The sequence below is a fragment of the Centroberyx gerrardi genome, chromosome 7 (genome assembly GCF_048128805.1).
Source record: "Centroberyx gerrardi isolate f3 chromosome 7, fCenGer3.hap1.cur.20231027, whole genome shotgun sequence".
Classification (NCBI taxonomy): domain Eukaryota; kingdom Metazoa; phylum Chordata; class Actinopteri; order Beryciformes; family Berycidae; genus Centroberyx; species Centroberyx gerrardi.
In genome coordinates this window covers 9,454,004-9,471,492 of record NC_136003.1, presented here as the reverse complement: position 1 = coordinate 9,471,492, position 17,489 = coordinate 9,454,004, and the positions used below count along the sequence as shown (strand labels likewise).

Genomic DNA, 17,489 nt, shown 5'->3' with positions numbered 1-17,489 from the left:
TATTATCAATTACAGTGTCTGCAGTACAGGAAAATGCACAACTAATGTGTTTATTATCTGTGTACGAATTGTTGCTGATATCAAGATATGCATTATCGGCTTTATCCACACTATGTTTAGAATGTAACGAACAGTCATTGGACATGCACTTGTAAGTGGATCTGCAGCAGTATTAGAGATGTTATGGTATCTTGACATGGTGTTATCTCTGCATCTCCATTTTTTTTGTGGCAAATTAGCCACAGATTAGAATTTGCCCTGTTACATGGCAAGGCTTTATTCTACAAATGTCACAGTATTACAGTATGGCTGACTTTGAGTGCCTGTCATGACTTTGCTTAAACAGCTTGGACCTAAATGTTGGTGTGTAGTGAAAGTACTGGTCTGTAGGAGTGTTTTGACATAGAACTTGTGCAGTTACAATGAAAGGTGACCTGTGCAGTGTTTAGCCTATGTGGTCCAAAAATGACAAATCTCTGTCTTTCAACTAAATTATTACAATTCTTATGATAAAAAAAACATTTTAGAGATTGTATAGTCGTATTTTGTTGCTTAATTACTTGTTTTTTGTGCAAAAAGATTTGTTTTTAGTCAATATTTGAGTGTTGTGGATTTGTAGAAATCACGCTTTTATTCTGGAAAAAATCGGACCGGAAGTCTTATTCTTATTTCAGCTGACGGAACCCCCTGTCTGCCACTGACCTGAAGCGCGACTTGTAGTCCGCTAAACAGAACCACATCAAAAAATAGTTTCACTTTCTAAACGTCACTGGAAGGAGGAACTGAGAAAGCCTGTGTGGGCACTCACACAAGAAAAGCTTTGATCGCTTCCGGAGGGACTTTGGCCTGCTCTTCGAAATCAGCCGCGTTATTTTTGTTTTGATTCCTGATAAATAGGCTACAGAATATTCCTGCTGCTGCTGTTTTCTTTCACTGTGCGCAGCTGTTGTCTGGAGGAGCCTAAACTGCCTTAAATAGGACATTAATGGGATAGACTACAGACTATTGCCTGGCATAAGAAACGAGGCAACCACCGCAAACTACTGCTACTTTTATTGCATGCTCTGGTGGGCATTTGGAGCTGTTCTGACCTCGCTGGGTCCGCATACCTGAGGTTCATATTGGTGAGGAGAGGCGTGTGACAGCGCTCATGGACCCGCTGGATTTCCTCGAGCCTGAACAACTACTGCAGTTTTTCCACCGTAAAAAGACAGAAATGTCGTGCATGGAGAAACCGCAGACGTTCCTTAACCAGCTGAGGGATCACAACCTGATCCCGGAAGACAGATACAAGGTGAGGTACTGAGCGGGTGAGGTGCTAGTTACACATTTACTCACACACACACACACACCCTCACCTCGTCAGAAGCAGAAGTCAATAGAGCCTGTTTGAATGATTTGGCGCGCGGCTGCACTTGAAGCCCGCGTGCGTAGTAAGGCCTGTGGTTGTCAAAGTGGGGACCGGGGACCGCCAGGCGTCCTTGAGAGGTCCTAAGTAAGTAAAGGAAGGAATAGTTACATTTTAATGTTAGCTTATTTCATTTTACGGGTATCTGCCTGTCCTTAAAAGTCAGTTAGGCCTAAAGTAAATTACTTAAAAGACCTTAAAAGTAGGCCTTGTATTAAAATGGTTTAAATAGCTTACAGTTTGTAGAGGTTTTATTTTTTTCACCGTGTAGGCTAGCTTAATGCCATGCATGTAGCCTATACAGGTTTATGTATTTATTTATTTTTGTTTCATTTTGATATGAAATTAGAAAGCTTTAATTTCTTCATATTAGGTGATATCTACAGTAGTCAAAGCAGAGGTGGAAAGCAAGGCAAGTGAAATAGGCAAACGCCATGAATTGTGTAGTTTCACCAAAAGATGTGAATGTGACCGGCAGTGTTTATTTCCATAAGATTTACTACATCACTTTAGAGTTCAGTTCACAGTAAATGTAATCAACATGCCTTTCAACTTTTAGATGAATAGCCTAATAATAGTAGTAATAATAGCCTAGCATAGCCTAATTGGTCCCTAAACAAATAAACCTCTCTAAACAATTAGTGGCCTAAACCTTCCTAGTTTCCTTTTTTTTCCCCCATAGAACCTTCATTATATGTTCATTAGGAAGTCTGCTGTGTTTGACAGATTTTTGTTTCTGTATTTTGGTCTTTATTTTACCAAGCAGGAGTCAGATTAATTATAAAGATTAATCTGTTTCTCTCAGCTTCAGCTGTACAACTCATATTAACCAGTATTCATGTACAGTATATGCATGTAACGCTATTATTCATACCCTATAATAAGTCTGTTGATCTTACACCAACAGGCTACAAAAGTCAGAATGTTGTGTAAACTTAAATGAATAGTTCACCACAAAATCATAATTCAGTCATTAGCTACTCAATGTCAGTTGAAACTCCACTGAACACAGAGCCAGTTAGCCCCTGTAGTTCCATCTCAGCCTGATCCCAAACTACATAAAATGTCCATCAGATTTCTCCAAACAGCTGCTGCAGCATAATCCATGTATTGTTTAGCCAAATGAATGCACTGTGTGTCCAAAAGTCCAGTATTTACCTCATTATCCCCCATATTTTCCTCACTGACGATGCTTTGGCCGCTCGCCCTACAGCACTGAGCTATTCCTTTAATTTTTGTTATTGTGAAACAGTACAGTAAGTTGATTAAGAACCCAATACTTAATGATTCATTCCTCTCCACCATGTTTTCTGCAACCCTACATGTGTGCAGAAGGTGATTCGCATGAAGAGCAAAGAGAACATGAGGAACGGCCTGTACGGAGTCCTGGACTGGCTGGAGAGTAAGCGACCGCAGCACATCCAGCTATTCTGGACCTGTGTCTTCGAGGAGAGCATCATGAACCAGTACCCCACCCTGCGACTGCTGCGCAACAACCTCATGGACGGTCAGCTCAGTCTCCACTCACCTTTTGATGAGGATGAGGATGATGATGTCAAACGTTTTAGTTTTGTGATATGTGTTTTGTTGATTAGCTAGATCTAGGTAGGCTTGGTTTCGTCAATACATTTAACTTGATTGCTGATTTTGGTGGTGATGTTGGTGAAGGTTATGATGATGTTGATGATAATGACGTGTTTAATTTCTAGTGGTGATATTGCTGAAGGTGGTTAATTTTATGATGATGAAGGCAGTGGCCGATGTTAGTGGTAATGATGATCAAGGTCTTGGTGGTGGTGATGACGATGATGATGTAGGTGGTAAATTATTAGTGGTAATGATGGTGAGGATGATGATGATGAAACTCTGGTGATGATTATGATAGTAATGATGATGAAAGGGAGGAGTGATGATGAATGAATGATGACGGTGTTGTTAGTGATGATTATGATATCGTTGAAGGTAATGGTAATTATTATGAGGAGGATTATAATGATAATTTTTGAGGAGGTTATGCAGGATGATTATGAACAGATGATGCTGAGGAGGAGGATAATGATAGTGGAGGTAGTGGCGTGATTATGATTATGATTATTATTGTGATTGTGCTTGTGATGTTAATGATGACAACGACACAGACACATCAACAGCTGGTGTCTCCTTGATATCTTAAGCTATGCTCCAATTTCTATTCAAACACAGGGTCCTTCCAGTTTTCCAGCAAACTGCCGGAGAGGGTGGAAAAGGAAGAGAGGGAAGGGAAGAAAAGGAAGGAGCCTGCAGAAGACGAGGAGGGAGAGGGTAAGGAGGGGAAGACGGGGAAAAAGAAGAAGAAACAGAGAACTGGGAGTGTTTGCGATGATGAGGAGCAGCCCGGCCCGTCTTCCCAGTCGACTCCGAGTCAAAAGAAGAAACTCCAGAAACCAAGCTACTGTAAGTCATCCTGCCACCAATTACACTGCGTTGTTCCAAGGTTGGGTATCTTGTCTGGTGAATGTGAACGTAAATTATGTTAATGGCACCTTAGCATCTGTGTGAGTGAAAGAGAATTTCTCAACTATTGTGTTTTTATCCCCCAGCTTCTCCTCTGAGGAAGGGAGAGAAGAGGGACATCTGGACCTGGGCATTATATAAGACCCAGCTGCCGGTGACCTGTGGAGACCAGGAGGGGACGCTGAGCAGAGACAGGCTGGCTAAAGGTTAGAGGGGGCAAGCAAGCTTGAATGTCTGAAAAAAAACACTATTATTGATGTCTAATACTAGGATAACTAAATATTCATATTGAAGAAAACTCTTACATAAGGACACAGATAAGAATGACATTACTACCTATAGCCTAGCTTTATATCACTGCTGTGACAGAAAAAAAAACTAACTGGAATCAGTGTGTTTTGTTACTGATTATTAAAAAATGCATGCGTGTCAATGAGAACATGTTGCTGCATGTGTGCCCATGCCATTATCAGGTACCATCATCATCATCATCATCATCATCATAGGCATTATCAGCTACCATCATCATCATCATCATCATCATCAATTCTTTTCCTGTCTGTTAAAGTTGTTTAATTTCCTGATCTTTTGGATGTTTCAGGGGAGAAGTGCATCGTGGTCAAGAACCAGTGGTTTACTCCCACTGAATTTGAGAAGTTTGCAGGGAAGGCGAGTTGTAAGAACTGGAAAGTGAGCATCCAATGTAGGGACACCCCCCTGCGAAAGCTCATACAGGTATTATTTAAAGTTATTTTATTTTAAAATATCTGTGGAACAATATGATATAGTTTGCTTTTCTTTAACCTCAGCCGTGCTAGTGTGCCTGCCCTGGTCAGATATCTTCACATTTGTTTTTGTTTCTTCTGGAATCCACTGCAGGATGGACACCTGAAGTCCCCGGGCTATAAAAGGTTGCGTACAAAGGTAAAAGAAAATTAGAAAAAAAATTCAGACTTAGTAGTGTAACTGCTTCTTTAGTGATACAAAATCTGACCCATCCTCCTTTTTCTGTCTGTCCCTTGCTAGGCCCAGAAATCGCTGTTTCGATCCAAACAATCTCAGAGCCTGACCACAGGTTTGTTGCAGATTTCTGAGTTATAAATTGTATTTTGTCTCCCACAAGGAAATTGAGGGAGGGACTATGGATCGGTCCTCGTCCGTCCTTCTATCTGTCGGTCTATATCTTTGACACCACTGATTGGATTTTGATGAAACTTCATCACGCCTGTGTGTTTTGGCATTTTCAAAATTACACTAATTGGCCTGAAGAGAGTGCTACAACGTTTGTTTAATTATCTGTACATCACACACAATATCTCGAACGCCACTTGGATTTTCACAAAAGGGAATGATACATCTCATTGCTCCATTCTGGCATCTTTAAAATTGCACTGATTAACCTAAGAGGGCAACAACAACGTTTGTTTACTTGTTGGATTTTGCCAAAACTTGAGGGAATGATGCATCTCACCACTCCGTTCTCACATTTTCAAAGTTACACTGATCAGCCCAAAGGGGGCGCTTGCATCGTTTGTTCACTCATCCGTGTCACGTGCAAAATCTCAGACACCACTGATCCGATTTTGACAAAACTTGAGAAAATGATGCATCTCACTGCTGCATTCCAGCATTCAAAATGACACTGATTGGCCCAAGAGGGAAATACAGTTACAGCTCAAAACAAAGTGACATATTTGTTACTGAGGCTTATTCAAATTTACATTACATTGAGAAAGAAGCAGAAAGAGCTTCTGCAGTACTAATCTAGGAGACATGAATAATAGATGCATGAGAGGGTAAAATGGCCACGCATCTGATCTCTGCATCTTTTTTCAGGGTCGGACACAGATGGCGAGGAGGATGGAAATGAGGAAGTTGACCAGGAGAAGGAAGACCAGGCTTCAACAAGCGACAAAGAAAGTTCATCAGATGTCACAGGTGCAGGTTTGTAAAGAGTGATATTCAGGGTTCCCACAGGCTTTGAAAATCCTTGAAAGTGAGGGGATTTGAGAAAAATAAAATATGGCCTTAAATGTTTTAGAAAAGAAATGGATGATTGATACAGCAGGTGTTTTAAAATGAATGATTTCATCATGATTTCTTGACTTGACAAGATCACAAGTAAAATGTGAGGCCTCTGTGATATCTGATTTTTATCAGTGTCATGTCTTACCCTAAAACATGCCAATTGTGAGTCCTTGAATTTCCACAGAAAGTAATTTAAAAGTCTTGAATTTGATGTCGCGGTGATTGTGGGAACCCTGAATGTTGAAATAATTGAAATATGTTAATGCCAACAATAATAATAGAAATTAGGTGAATTATTCTCGATGTGTAACAATTATAACATAATGTTACTTGTTAATAATTATAACAAGTTTGTGTATCTGTAAGTTTCAGACGGTCAGAGAAGCCGGCATGTTGTCAACATACTGTATCAGAACAGTTACTTATTGTTAGAAGACTCTCGCATCTATCCTGCATTTGTTCTGCATTAGTACTGCAATAGTCAGTGCAGCCTTTTACATTTCAAATGTTGCTCTGTTGAATAGTTGAATTATTCTCGATGTGTAACAATTGTAACATACATAACCACCACTATAGCAATTAGTGGTGGTTGTGTATTCTCATGATCACATTGTTCTTGCTGCCTCTATTCATTATAGATGAAGAAGGAGAAGAGGAGGATGCGGCTCTACAGGAGCCAGGTGGCAGCAATGACAGCAGTAGCAAGACATTGTTCAAAGTTACATGTGGAGCTGCAGCTGGGACATTACACAAAGACCGATTTGCATCAGGTATGTGTGTGTGTGTGTGTGTGTACTATACAGTATAACATATACTAATTGTGTGGTAGATTAGACTGTTGACTGTCATGCAAGTAGAGCACTTTCTGGTCAACAACGTAATGCGTTTCGAACTAACAATAAACTCAATGAATTGTGCCCCCTCCTCTGTGTTCCCCCATCAGGGACTTGTGGGAAGAGTATTCGCACTGAGAAGAGCTGGATGAGCCCAGTGGACTTTGTGAAGGAGGGATCATCTCAGCCAGACGCCTCCTGGATGAAAGACATCCAGTGGGAGGGGAAACCACTTGCTGTCCTCCTAAAGGTAACCATGGTCAGAGGAGGTATGAGGTGTGTGTGTGTGTGTGCATGCACGTGCGTGTGTATATGTGTTAATGTTCATATGTATGTTGTCAGTACTAATCTACTAATATAGGATTCATAATGTCTTGAATTATTAACTGTCCATGTTTGTGTGTGAGAGAGACAGAGAGGCTACGATTACACTTGACATTTCACTGTGATTTTTGTCATCTGATCATACCTGGACGCATTAAGTGACAGATCTGGATGCACAAAAACTGGATTTTCCCCTGAAACGGTTAATATTGTCACAATAAGCAAAACTTCAATACTACTTAAATAAGATTGGAAAAGATTCAATTCAATATTATATTTTATAAACATTCAGTACTTTCACCAAATGTGTTCTGCAAGCTGAAATTCCATTTCAGCGTCTCCTCCAGACGGCGTATACAAGGGGATGACACGTGGATTGGAATAGTTAAAAGAAGAAGGATTGGATCAATCCGCAGTCTGGCTCTTTACAGTGGACTGCAGCAATCAGCGCACAATTCAATCAAAGTCAAACAGAGGAAAACGTGGTGACAGAGTCAAACAGTCCACTACATCATGAACTGAATCCCAGTCCACCTGAACTGGTTGACAGAACTGGTGCCAGGAATCAGTCAAATATGGAACTATTTCACTTACAGAGCCAACAAAGACGGACACCCAATAGACATCAAAACCCCTGTGCAAAAGTTGCGACAGTTTTTATATATTAAACTATTAGTAATTAGCATTAGTATTAGTATTCAATCGAATCTTCAAAACCAGATTTAGAAGTTGTCATGAAGTCTGGATGCAAGTCACAATGCACATACTAGCAATGTAAATAGATGAAAATAATGCAGACACAGGTTTAAATAAATACAGCCACAGGAGAGGCATAACAGTCATCATACAGTGGACCTACAGTGATCTGATTTTATAAAATGTCAGTTCTCAAAAGTCATGTGGAAATGACAAATGTAACCGTAGCCAGAGAGATTAAGAGAGAGTCACAAGATCTGAGTAAATTTTGGATGTTAAGTCGGTAAAGCATAACTGAAGAAACACACAGAAAGAGACTATTCATCTGTCTATTTCAGGCAAATGTCTTGGAAATCCACTCAATGCTGTGTAAATGCAGACTGTGCATACCAGATTGTAAAAACCAGGTAAGTTTGTGTATCTGTAAGTTTCAGACGGTCAGAGAAGCCGGCATGTTGTCAACATACTGTATCAGAACGGGTACTTATTGTTAGAAGACTCTCACATCTATCCTGCATTTGTTCTGCATTAGTACTGCAATAGTCAGTGCAGCCTTTTACATTTCAAATGTTGCACTGTTGAATAGCCGTAATGTAGTGCTACAAGTCTGTACCTTCTGGGGACTGAAAAGAATCAAACTTACATTTTCAAAACAAGGAAAATGTTCCTGTCAGAGTAGTGCAGAAAGATGCAACAAGCATGCAGTAATCACGTTGCTAATAAATATTGATTCTCTCACGTATGCGTTGGCAGGAGAGTCAGAAGAACGATGACGAGTGTTTCATCTGTAGAAGTGAAGGAGAGAAAGACCTGGTGGTGTGCGATCAGTGCCCTCGCTCCTTCCACCAGGAGTGTCATCTGCCTCATGTGGAAGACGCCATGTTGGGGTGAGCTTTGAGAAGAATGGGAAGCAAGATGTAGAAAAATTGACTTTGTTGTTACTCTGTTCTCTATTTTATGCACTGTTTTACCTTGTTCTTTCTTTTATGTAGCCCTATATTCGCTTGAGACTAATATTACCTGGGGACGTAATCCTATGCGATTCAAACTCTCAGTGATTTCTATCTTTCTGCGTTTTTTTTGCGTTACTAAATCATGAACTGACAAATTGTATATGGGCACTGGTGATTTCAGTGAATTTCATTATCCTTTCACAAAATGCAAAAGTTTGCGAGTAAGTCATGAATTATGTCATGAAACACTAGTCCTGTGTGAATAGGGCTTTTGACTGTTTATTCTGACTCCATACATTGTTGTATGTTGTTGGTCTACAGCTTTTATGTTTATCTTGATGCTGCTTTCTTGGCCGGGTCTCCCTTTGAAAAGATCCTATTAATATCAATGGGATTAATCTGGTTAAAAAAGTTAAAATACATCAAGAAATTTCAGAGAGATCTGTTTTCTGTACAGCATTGTTAATTGTCAGACTCTGTATGTGTGTGTGTTTGTGTGGGTGTATTTGTATGTGTGTGTTTGTGTGGGTGTATTTGTATGTGTGCGTGTGTGTGTTTGTGTTTGAACAGGGATGACAGTCCATGGATTTGTACGTTCTGTGTATTAAAGGCCAGTCAAGCATGGCGTTACTCTGCTCAGCTGACCCATGAAAAAGCCTTGTCCCGCCAAATATCTGAGCACTTGCTGGTGAGGACGCTGTATCTCTGCCTCTCCCTCTGTCTTTCACTCTCTCTGCCTTTCTCTCTATCGATCTGCATCTGTCTAACAACCAAATTGCATGTATATGAACATCCATCTGTTGCTCCATCCATCTGCTGATCCAGCGACCCATCCCTCTTTCCTCACACTAACAGGAATGCCAGTATCTCCTCCTGTCTCTGTACAATGCAGATGAGGACCAAATCTTTGCTACAGACCCAAGCATCCATGTAAGTCTCCTTCTGCCTTTCACACACATACACACACTCCCTTTTGTGCATAACAATTATTATACCAATTATTTTGTAATTTTTACAATAAAGTCACATTTTAATGATATTTTCTAGTAAATTCAGATACACAGTGTCTAGTTCTTAGTGAGTATATTACATTAATCTCTGCCTGGCGCCAACAGGTGAGAGGCTACACAAACCTGATCAGGAGTCCGATGTGGCTGGAGAAGGTAGCAGAGAATCTTCTGAACAGATGCTACCAGACTGTTGGAGAGTTTGTGTCCGACGTCCAGCTCATCTTTACCAACTGTGCGACATTCAACAGGGTAAGAAACAGTATCATTCAAACCTCAAGGTGACATGTAGGTCATAATGTGATGTAAGTTTTAAGTTTCCCAAATACTTTGAATTCTCACACACTTAAACAGGTGTGCATCAGCAGTTGGTGACATTATTATTAATGTTATTATTAATTATTATTATTAATTATTATGTTCTTTTGCAGGATAATGCAGAATTCCAGGCCATGGGCGTTAGACTGAAGGAGTTATTTGAGAGAGAATTTAAGAATGTATTCAGCATCCAACAGGAGACTGTTAATCCAACAGGAGATTGATAAACAATCTTTCTTCAGACTATCGGCAAATATTGGGAAAACATTGTAAAGGGCTTTTAACCCTGGGCTAACTTGCCCGGGACTAGTTGACCCTGCTCCAGAACACGGCTATCCCGACTTTTTAGGGTTATACCCCAGAAAATAGTTTAAAAATATATCTGTTGGCTGTGTGAAAAGGGTTAGAAGACTTGTGTATTGTCCAATCAAATGGACACGGTAGCCCAGTTACATGCCATGTAATCATAGGTCACGTGTACCTTCGGACATGTAAGCCCTGGGCTAAGAAGAGCTCTGTGTGAATAGTTAGCTATGGATTAAATGTCTGTGTGTGAAAAAGGGTTAAGATAACCCTCAGATAACGGTTAACCCAGTGTTAAGATTACCCTAGGCTAAGCATGTGCTATGTGAAAAGCCCTTAAGAGTTCATTTCCAAAAGTTTATATGTCCATTTTGGAAAAACTCTAAAATATAGAGGATACCGTCTGTGAAAGTGTTATTTTTCCAATCATTGATTTAAATTGCCTGCTGGCCTTTACAATACTATAAAGGCCAGCTATACTATATTTGATTGAATTTAGTGATATCCATTATTTTGTAAACATCACCACTTTGAAACAGTGGACATCTCATTTTGGAATGATACTCTCCATATACTCAGATACTACAGATACTCTCATATTAACCCATATTGTGTTTGCCATTTCAATCGCATCTCAACAAATAATACATCTTGCATTTTGTTTGAAAATCTTTTTTTTTTTTTTTTTGTGAATAAAAAACTTTTTGAAATAATTTGATAATTTGAAATGTGCAAAATCATTCTACCTTTTTCAACATAATGAAACTTTTGCTAGAATGCAGGCATCTCAGGCCTCTGCAGGCATTTGTGAGACATTGGCACTTGATGTGACCTCAGGCTCAAGGCCTTAAAAGTCAATGGGTAAATGCATTTAATGTGTGTTGCTCTAACATCTGTTTACAAGAACTGGAAGATTTTTTTTTTTAATATACAGTATATTGTTTTGATATTGTTGATGTTACATGGCATGCCATGGTTTCAAAACTTAGTCTGAATAGGGAAAATGTATTTATGTGTAGAGGTTTACATCAACCAAAGTATCAGTCACAGGACACAGCAATTAAAGTATTCTTTGGAGGGAGAGAGAGACTCCCTCCTTCACAAACAGTCACTGTGTGTGTGTGTGTGTGTGTGTGTGTGTGTGTGTGTGTGTGATAGGAAGAGAGAGAGAATAATAGAAAAACATGCAATGGGAGAGAGATCAATAGCGTATTGTACATAGATATTGTACTGTGGAGTTGTATTGCTTGCCTACACCCGGATGTCTGTTTTGAAAATAATAAATAATACAAGTTTTCAGTTTTTTAAGTGTAATAGGCTATTCCTATTGTATAACATTCAATACATTCCTCTTAATCCTATTATTAATAATTCTGTTAGGCGAATCAAATCCTGATAATAATCCTTATGTGATGCCAATAATCTCACTTTGAAGCTTTATTATCCAGTTAACTTTCTGCTGGGTCAGAGCTGCAGTGCGTGCGGTCTGCTGACGTCATCGTCACAGTTGCCAGCAGCAAATCCCTGCTGAGAGCTGCGCAGCCGCGTTGCGCATACGTAGGCTGTACAGAGGAAAACGCAGCCATTTCTCTGCCCAGCATGAAATACAGTGGACGGCCTTTGACCGTCCGCACTCATAAGTAAACTAACCCACTGGAGGGTTGATTTAAGCCTTAAATACCGGCGGTTAACTCCGTGAAAGAGGCAGCATCAGCGGCTGAAACTTTTCCCCAATGCGCCGCCTGCGCAGCCAAACAGGCTTTCTCCTCCGCTTGCTTCTCGCGCGTGTGTTTCTGCACCAACCATGGAGGGAAATCTGCACGGAAGTACTAGCGACGTCGCAACAATGCACGTGAAAATTGAAGCAGTCGATGAAAATGCATCTGCGCTCGTTCTGGGCAGTCAGGGGGAGCCGTCTGCGCCCTGCGACGATGCCGCATGCAGAGGAGGAGGAGGAGGTGTGCATCAGACTACAGAGGAGCTGGGTGAGACAGAGCAGCAAGCAGCCGCGACCACCACTTCTCTACTACTGTGTGAGTGTGTAATTGACTACATTGTTTCAAGTGAATTTATCTTTTCATGATGCGTTAGTTCAAACGACACACGAGGAACCTAATATCCAGAGGATTCTTAAAGACGGCCTAGGTCCATACTGATATTGATAAAATGACATTTAGATATCAATCTCTCACATCATCATAGCATTGATGACAATGCCTGTCCCCAAAGTAGCAGTTCATTGGATTTGCTGTTAGGTCTAAGTCACTTCTATGAATCTGCTATTACATGTAAATGTCTGTTTGTCTCACCATCAGATCCTGTGAGTACAGACAGGTTCTTCGCTACATCAGGGGATGGAAAAACGTACCTGAAGATAGCTCCAGGTCAGCAGAAATTGTGTGTGTGTGTGTGTGTGTGTGTGTGTGTGTGTGTGTGTGTGTGTGTGTGTGTGTTGTCTATGGTCAGTATGAGGGCTTACAGCAGTATTTCTTCTAGAAGCAACTTCTTACTGGTACTAAAAGTAATCAGAAATAGCCGTGCGACACTAACTTCACCAAAGCCAGTTCAAATGAAATGCTGTGGCAGGGAAAACACCGGTTCATGAGATCTTGAACTGCTAACTTGGAGCTCTTATCTTCTCTGACAGCCTCCTCTTGCTCTATGCTTTTCCCAGCCTCGGTGATGCCACCCACTCCCTCAGACAAGACCTTCACCTCCAGCTCAGACTTCTCCTCCAAAGCTGTTTTGTGCCTGATCGAGGCCGTGGGGCGCCGCTGGGGCCTGTACGAGACCCGGGAACGCTCGCAGCTCTTCCAGAGCGTCCAGGAGGAGATGGCTGCCAAAGGACACGTCCTTCCCGTCGAAAAGATCCGCCGCAAGTGGAACAACCTCATTGTCACCTACAAGAGGGTTAAAGACCGCAGTCGTGAGACCGGGCATGCCAAGACTTCCTGGGAGTTCTTTGATGTAGGTCCTATAGTGAGAAAAGAGACCTGGGGACATAGTTCTAATGCTCAGTGTTACCCCTGTGCAGTCTGTCTATTGCAATGCTGGAAATTTCCCTCCACTGTTAGACTAATATGAAAATATAAAAAAACGTCATACAATCTTCCCACTAAACAATTTTACATTGGTGGTTATAGATACATAGGCTACACAGGGTTTAAAAGTGAAAGTTTAGTAGATGTCTATGTCTTAAACTGCATCTTCTGGGGTATATGACAAAAATAAAGCATTATCTTGTACATGTGGACTTCTCTGGTGCATAGCTGTTTATGCATTGTTTAAATATGTAATAATGTATGTACTGCTTGGTCTAAAACTGGGATATACATAACCAAAAAAGATGGCTATATGAGAGCTAAAGCATAGACACAACGTTGAAATGATGTCTAGTGCGCAGTGGGTTATTACATTTAAATAAATATGGGGCTAATTTGGACATGCAACTGGCTCTGGAAACGGAACTGACAACTGTACTTTACCTGTACTCTATAGAAAGTGGCATCACTTGGCACAAAAGACCAGCTAATAGCAGATGGCCAGTTCAGTACCCTACTTTTCACCATTAGATATCAGGCTTCACCACAAAATAGGGTTTGGGATTTTGTTCTTTTTAACCTGTTTGGAGAAATTGTATATTATACCCTGGAGCGTTACAGATTACTTTTGTGATGAGCACACTGGGCATTTGTCAGCCACTACTTTGGATTTATGAAACAATGCCCCTTCTTTTCATCTCTTTGTATCTCTCTTTTCTCTCTCTAGTTGATGGATGCCACTCTCAGCGACACTGTTGGTGCTCAGATCATCAACAACAAAAAAAACAAAGCCGGCAACACTGTCGCTACACTGTCTGGTCCTTTGGCAAAGATCGCTGCAAAACCCCAGGTTCCACAAGCCACCACCATCATCCGCCCTTATGGTGACTTTGCCACCACTGGCACCATGGAATCGATGGGTCAGGTTGCCGCCAGCACTCAAATCAACAACATCATCAGCAACGACAGTAGCATAACCTCCATGGCTACAACCACCATCGCCCCAGGAACAAATGCTCCAGAACTCAAGCCGCTAATCGTCCTTAACGGTGACATTGTTACCACTAGTACTCAGCCAGCCACCCTTGCTCCATCTCCCTCTTCCATCGCTTCACTCTATCCTACGGACACAAGCTCTCCTTCCCCTTCCCTCGGATCAACCAATAACACAGACCCTAAAACCCACCGCTACATAAGCCTTAAAGCTCCATCCCTCTCGTCAGCCGTCGCCCCCTTTCGCCTTAGCAACGCACAGCTCAGCAACAATCAGAATCTCCTCGGCCTCTCCTCCTCTTTCCCTCCTGCTTCCTCTTCTCTCACTTCCTCTATGTCCACCTCATTTTCCTCCACCACCGTGACGGGGACAGAAGGACAGAACCAGGTGGGAAACGAGGAGCAAAGCAGTGCCTCCTTGCTGCAGGAGATGCTGAGGCGGCAAGAGGAGCAGGCCTACCTGGATCGAGTGGCTCGCCGCAGGGTCGAAGCCAGGGAGAAGAAGCGCGAGAGGAGGGAAGCGCGCATGGCGGAGTCCCTCAGCAGGATAGCCACGGCCCTGGAGCTCCTCTCCTCCAAACAGGACACAGTCATCGCCCTCCTGCAGAGACTGGCAGATCGGAAGTGATGTGGGGTAAAACACTGAGGGGCTCTGAGAACTCTTTGATCTCAGATCCAAATGGGAAGTTTCGTCTCACCCTGAGTCCCAGGCTTATTAAAACATCCCAGTACTCCTGTCATGTGGTGACCCAGAAGAAACAGACCCATATTTGGTCCACATCCATAGACTCTAATGTATTTTAAACGGTTTTTATTCTCCAGAACTTAACTGAAGTGAAATGAAATGATAGGAACAGCTCATGTTTTTAAATCAAACTAGGGTGCTCTGGTTACATGCATCTCAGTTTGCTTTTTTGGAATATCCTGCTGCATTAATTTTAAAAAATGTAAAGTAAAGTTGCTTTATTTATTAGATAAAAAGACCACTATTTTCTTCATTGTTGTGTCCTTACTGGGACAATGTAGATTGTGAGACATAAAGGAGGAGGAAAACTAAACCACATTCGTCAAACATTTTTATTCAATATACTTTGCACTAAAAGAAGACATGTTCTCAGACCATAAAATAAAGATAAAATAAATCATACCCTTTCACCCTCTGGTCCTAGAAGAGTGAATCCCATTGCTTCCAACAGAATCAACATGATGAATTTGACTTTTCTAGGTCTTCCTCTGCCTATTGTCTCGCCTCCTTCCTCTTGGTAGCTCCATATCTACAGGTCTCCATCTGCATGGATGCTCTCCATTTACATTTTACATTGTAGCCATTTAGTTGACACCCTTGTGATGTACTGAGTGTAACTACAGAAGAAGGTGACATTGCTATTGTAGATTTTCACCATAACCGACAACCGAAAGAGTAAAGAGTGCAAGGGTCAAAGCTTCAACACACAAAGAACAGATGTAACATGATTACTCCAGTGTCCCAAGAGTGGTCATGTATGATAGAGAAGTGCTAGTAAAGAAATAAAAGCCATGGTATCAAGATGGGATCATGATCAGGTGAATGTGACTTGTCTGCCTCTCTGTTATCTGTAAAAAAAAAAAAAAATTCATATTGTTTTTTGTCACATGAAGGTCTGTTATTGAATTTGCACTTTTATGTAGTTTTGGCTGAATTTCTGCTCATGTACAATGTTACATGTTTGTTGTGAGTTTCTTAATCTCAATGCAACTTCCTGGTAAGGTGAGGTTTAAAATAAAAAAAACATCTTTATATGCTTCTCAAAAGATGACCTTTTATTGATAGGGAGAGCATGGCCACACATCTGTGCTGGATTGTCCTGCAGAATGCAAAAAGCAAGCTGGCTTCAACACAGCATCAGTGTAGTTGAGGACAATATCCTTAAAACAACTATTTTGATAGGTTTTGATTTATTAAGCACATTTTGTATTTGTATTTACAAAACTGTAATACAACTAAGTGAGAAATTCCAAAGAATATGTTTTGAAAGAGCACCTTTATTCTACATTCTGCATCATTTGTTTAATTTGTTTGCATGTTCCATGCAAATTTCGGATTTTTTCCAAAGCAAATGAGCCTACAAAAAACTACTGTGGTGGTCTACTTTTCGATTCTGACCTGTACTGTACTGTGGATCTCGCTCTCAGATGCTTGAGTTTTACTCCTGTTGTCTGGAGGGTTAGGGTTAGTATTACTAACCTGCAAAAGCACCACTAGATGGTGCTTTTGATTCACTAAGTGGTGTTTGAGCTGCTGAAGTGATTTTTATAGTGTGGTCCAGAGATCCACAGGAGTGCTTGTACGCTTGAAAAGTCAAAGGTCGACCCCTCAAAATAAGTGTAATTTAACAGGATAGTGGGTATGTATGCAATTGTATAGTAAATGACTTCTGTTGCTATGTGTTTTTAACCTGAGCTACAGAAAGTCAAATTCCAATCAGCTGTGTTGATATGGCAAAAAATAAAAGAAGCCCTACGGTGCGTTTCATTAGTCGTTTCAACCGGCCCTCGTTGACTTCCCCTCTGCACTTCCTCTCGGGGGAATCCCCGTCGCCATCTTAAGTGTCGTTCCATTACTCTGATAACTCAAGTGAACTTTCTGAGATCGACCCTTCAAGGCCCGAGGGAGCGAGTCAACAACAATGTAGACTTCAATTCCGGTGCACGAACAGGTGATAAATATAAATGCAAGTACACAAACAATATTTAGAGGATTTAGACATATTTATTAAATGAACTCATCTGCAATATTTCATTCCTCATTGTTCTGTGTAATTTTTATTATTTATTCTTCTTATTAATTATTAGGCCTGCTTAAGGGCAAGTGCGTTCCGTTTCAAATATTATTCTGCTCCCCCTCGGACCCTGCCCCCCTGCTCTGCAAGTGGCCACTCGCGTTACATATGGTGCTCCGTATTATCAAGTGCCGAGGGGAAGTGAAGGAGGGCTGATTAAATGACTAATGAAACGCAGCTAGAGTCTTTAAGAGGACACTGAGTGGTTTCCCCTCCCACTGGATGTCTTTCATTAATTTCATTCAGTCTCTTCCTCCTCCTCATCTGGTACAA

General features: G+C 41.1%; 2 protein-coding genes across 6 annotated transcripts; both read left to right on the top strand.

Moving 5' to 3' along the window:
- Positions 1 to 841: 841 nt before the first annotated feature.
- sp100.1 (SP110 nuclear antigen, tandem duplicate 1) lies at positions 842 to 11,649 on the top strand. Of its 4 annotated transcripts, none has more exons than XM_071907954.2 (16): positions 842 to 1,294; positions 2,741 to 2,915; positions 3,611 to 3,841; positions 3,988 to 4,107; positions 4,503 to 4,636; positions 4,781 to 4,825; positions 4,928 to 4,976; positions 5,738 to 5,839; positions 6,568 to 6,699; positions 6,873 to 7,012; positions 8,121 to 8,189; positions 8,536 to 8,669; positions 9,306 to 9,423; positions 9,591 to 9,665; positions 9,851 to 9,994; positions 10,174 to 11,649. In XM_071907954.2, the coding sequence occupies exons 1-16, from the start codon at positions 1,151 to 1,153 to the stop codon at positions 10,282 to 10,284; spliced, it is 1,923 nt and encodes a 640-aa protein (XP_071764055.2). In that variant the 5' UTR covers positions 842 to 1,150; the 3' UTR covers positions 10,285 to 11,649. The 4 variants fall into 4 exon arrangements, with proteins under 4 accessions (XP_071764055.2, XP_071764048.2, XP_071764059.2 ...); XM_071907947.2 differs by having other exon boundaries at positions 5,738 to 5,845; XM_071907958.2 differs by lacking the exon at positions 8,121 to 8,189 and having other exon boundaries at positions 5,738 to 5,845.
- A 369-nt stretch (positions 11,650 to 12,018) lies between these two features.
- Positions 12,019 to 16,135, top strand: LOC139918446 (uncharacterized). 2 transcript variants are annotated; one of them, XM_078284493.1, is made up of 4 exons: positions 12,019 to 12,396; positions 12,679 to 12,747; positions 13,038 to 13,330; positions 14,132 to 16,135. In XM_078284493.1, the coding sequence occupies exons 1-4, from the start codon at positions 12,168 to 12,170 to the stop codon at positions 15,023 to 15,025; spliced, it is 1,485 nt and encodes a 494-aa protein (XP_078140619.1). In that variant the 5' UTR covers positions 12,019 to 12,167; the 3' UTR covers positions 15,026 to 16,135. The 2 variants fall into 2 exon arrangements, with proteins under 2 accessions (XP_078140619.1, XP_078140620.1); XM_078284494.1 differs by lacking the exon at positions 12,679 to 12,747.
- Positions 16,136 to 17,489: the final 1,354 nt, after the last annotated feature.

Excerpts from the sequence above, each read along its gene's own strand:
- sp100.1 (XM_071907947.2), top strand. The coding sequence starts at position 1,151 with ATGGACCCGCTGGATTTCCTCGAGCCTGAACAACTACTGCAGTTTTTC. Across the intron at positions 4,637-4,780 it reads CCCTGCGAAAGCTCATACAG|GATGGACACCTGAAGTCCCC; the intron begins GTATTATTTAAA and ends AATCCACTGCAG. Across the intron at positions 9,666-9,850 it reads CTACAGACCCAAGCATCCAT|GTGAGAGGCTACACAAACCT; the intron begins GTAAGTCTCCTT and ends TGGCGCCAACAG.
- LOC139918446 (XM_078284493.1), top strand. The coding sequence starts at position 12,168 with ATGGAGGGAAATCTGCACGGAAGTACTAGCGACGTCGCAACAATGCAC. Across the intron at positions 12,748-13,037 it reads GTACCTGAAGATAGCTCCAG|CCTCGGTGATGCCACCCACT; the intron begins GTCAGCAGAAAT and ends TGCTTTTCCCAG. Across the intron at positions 13,331-14,131 it reads CTTCCTGGGAGTTCTTTGAT|TTGATGGATGCCACTCTCAG; the intron begins GTAGGTCCTATA and ends TTCTCTCTCTAG.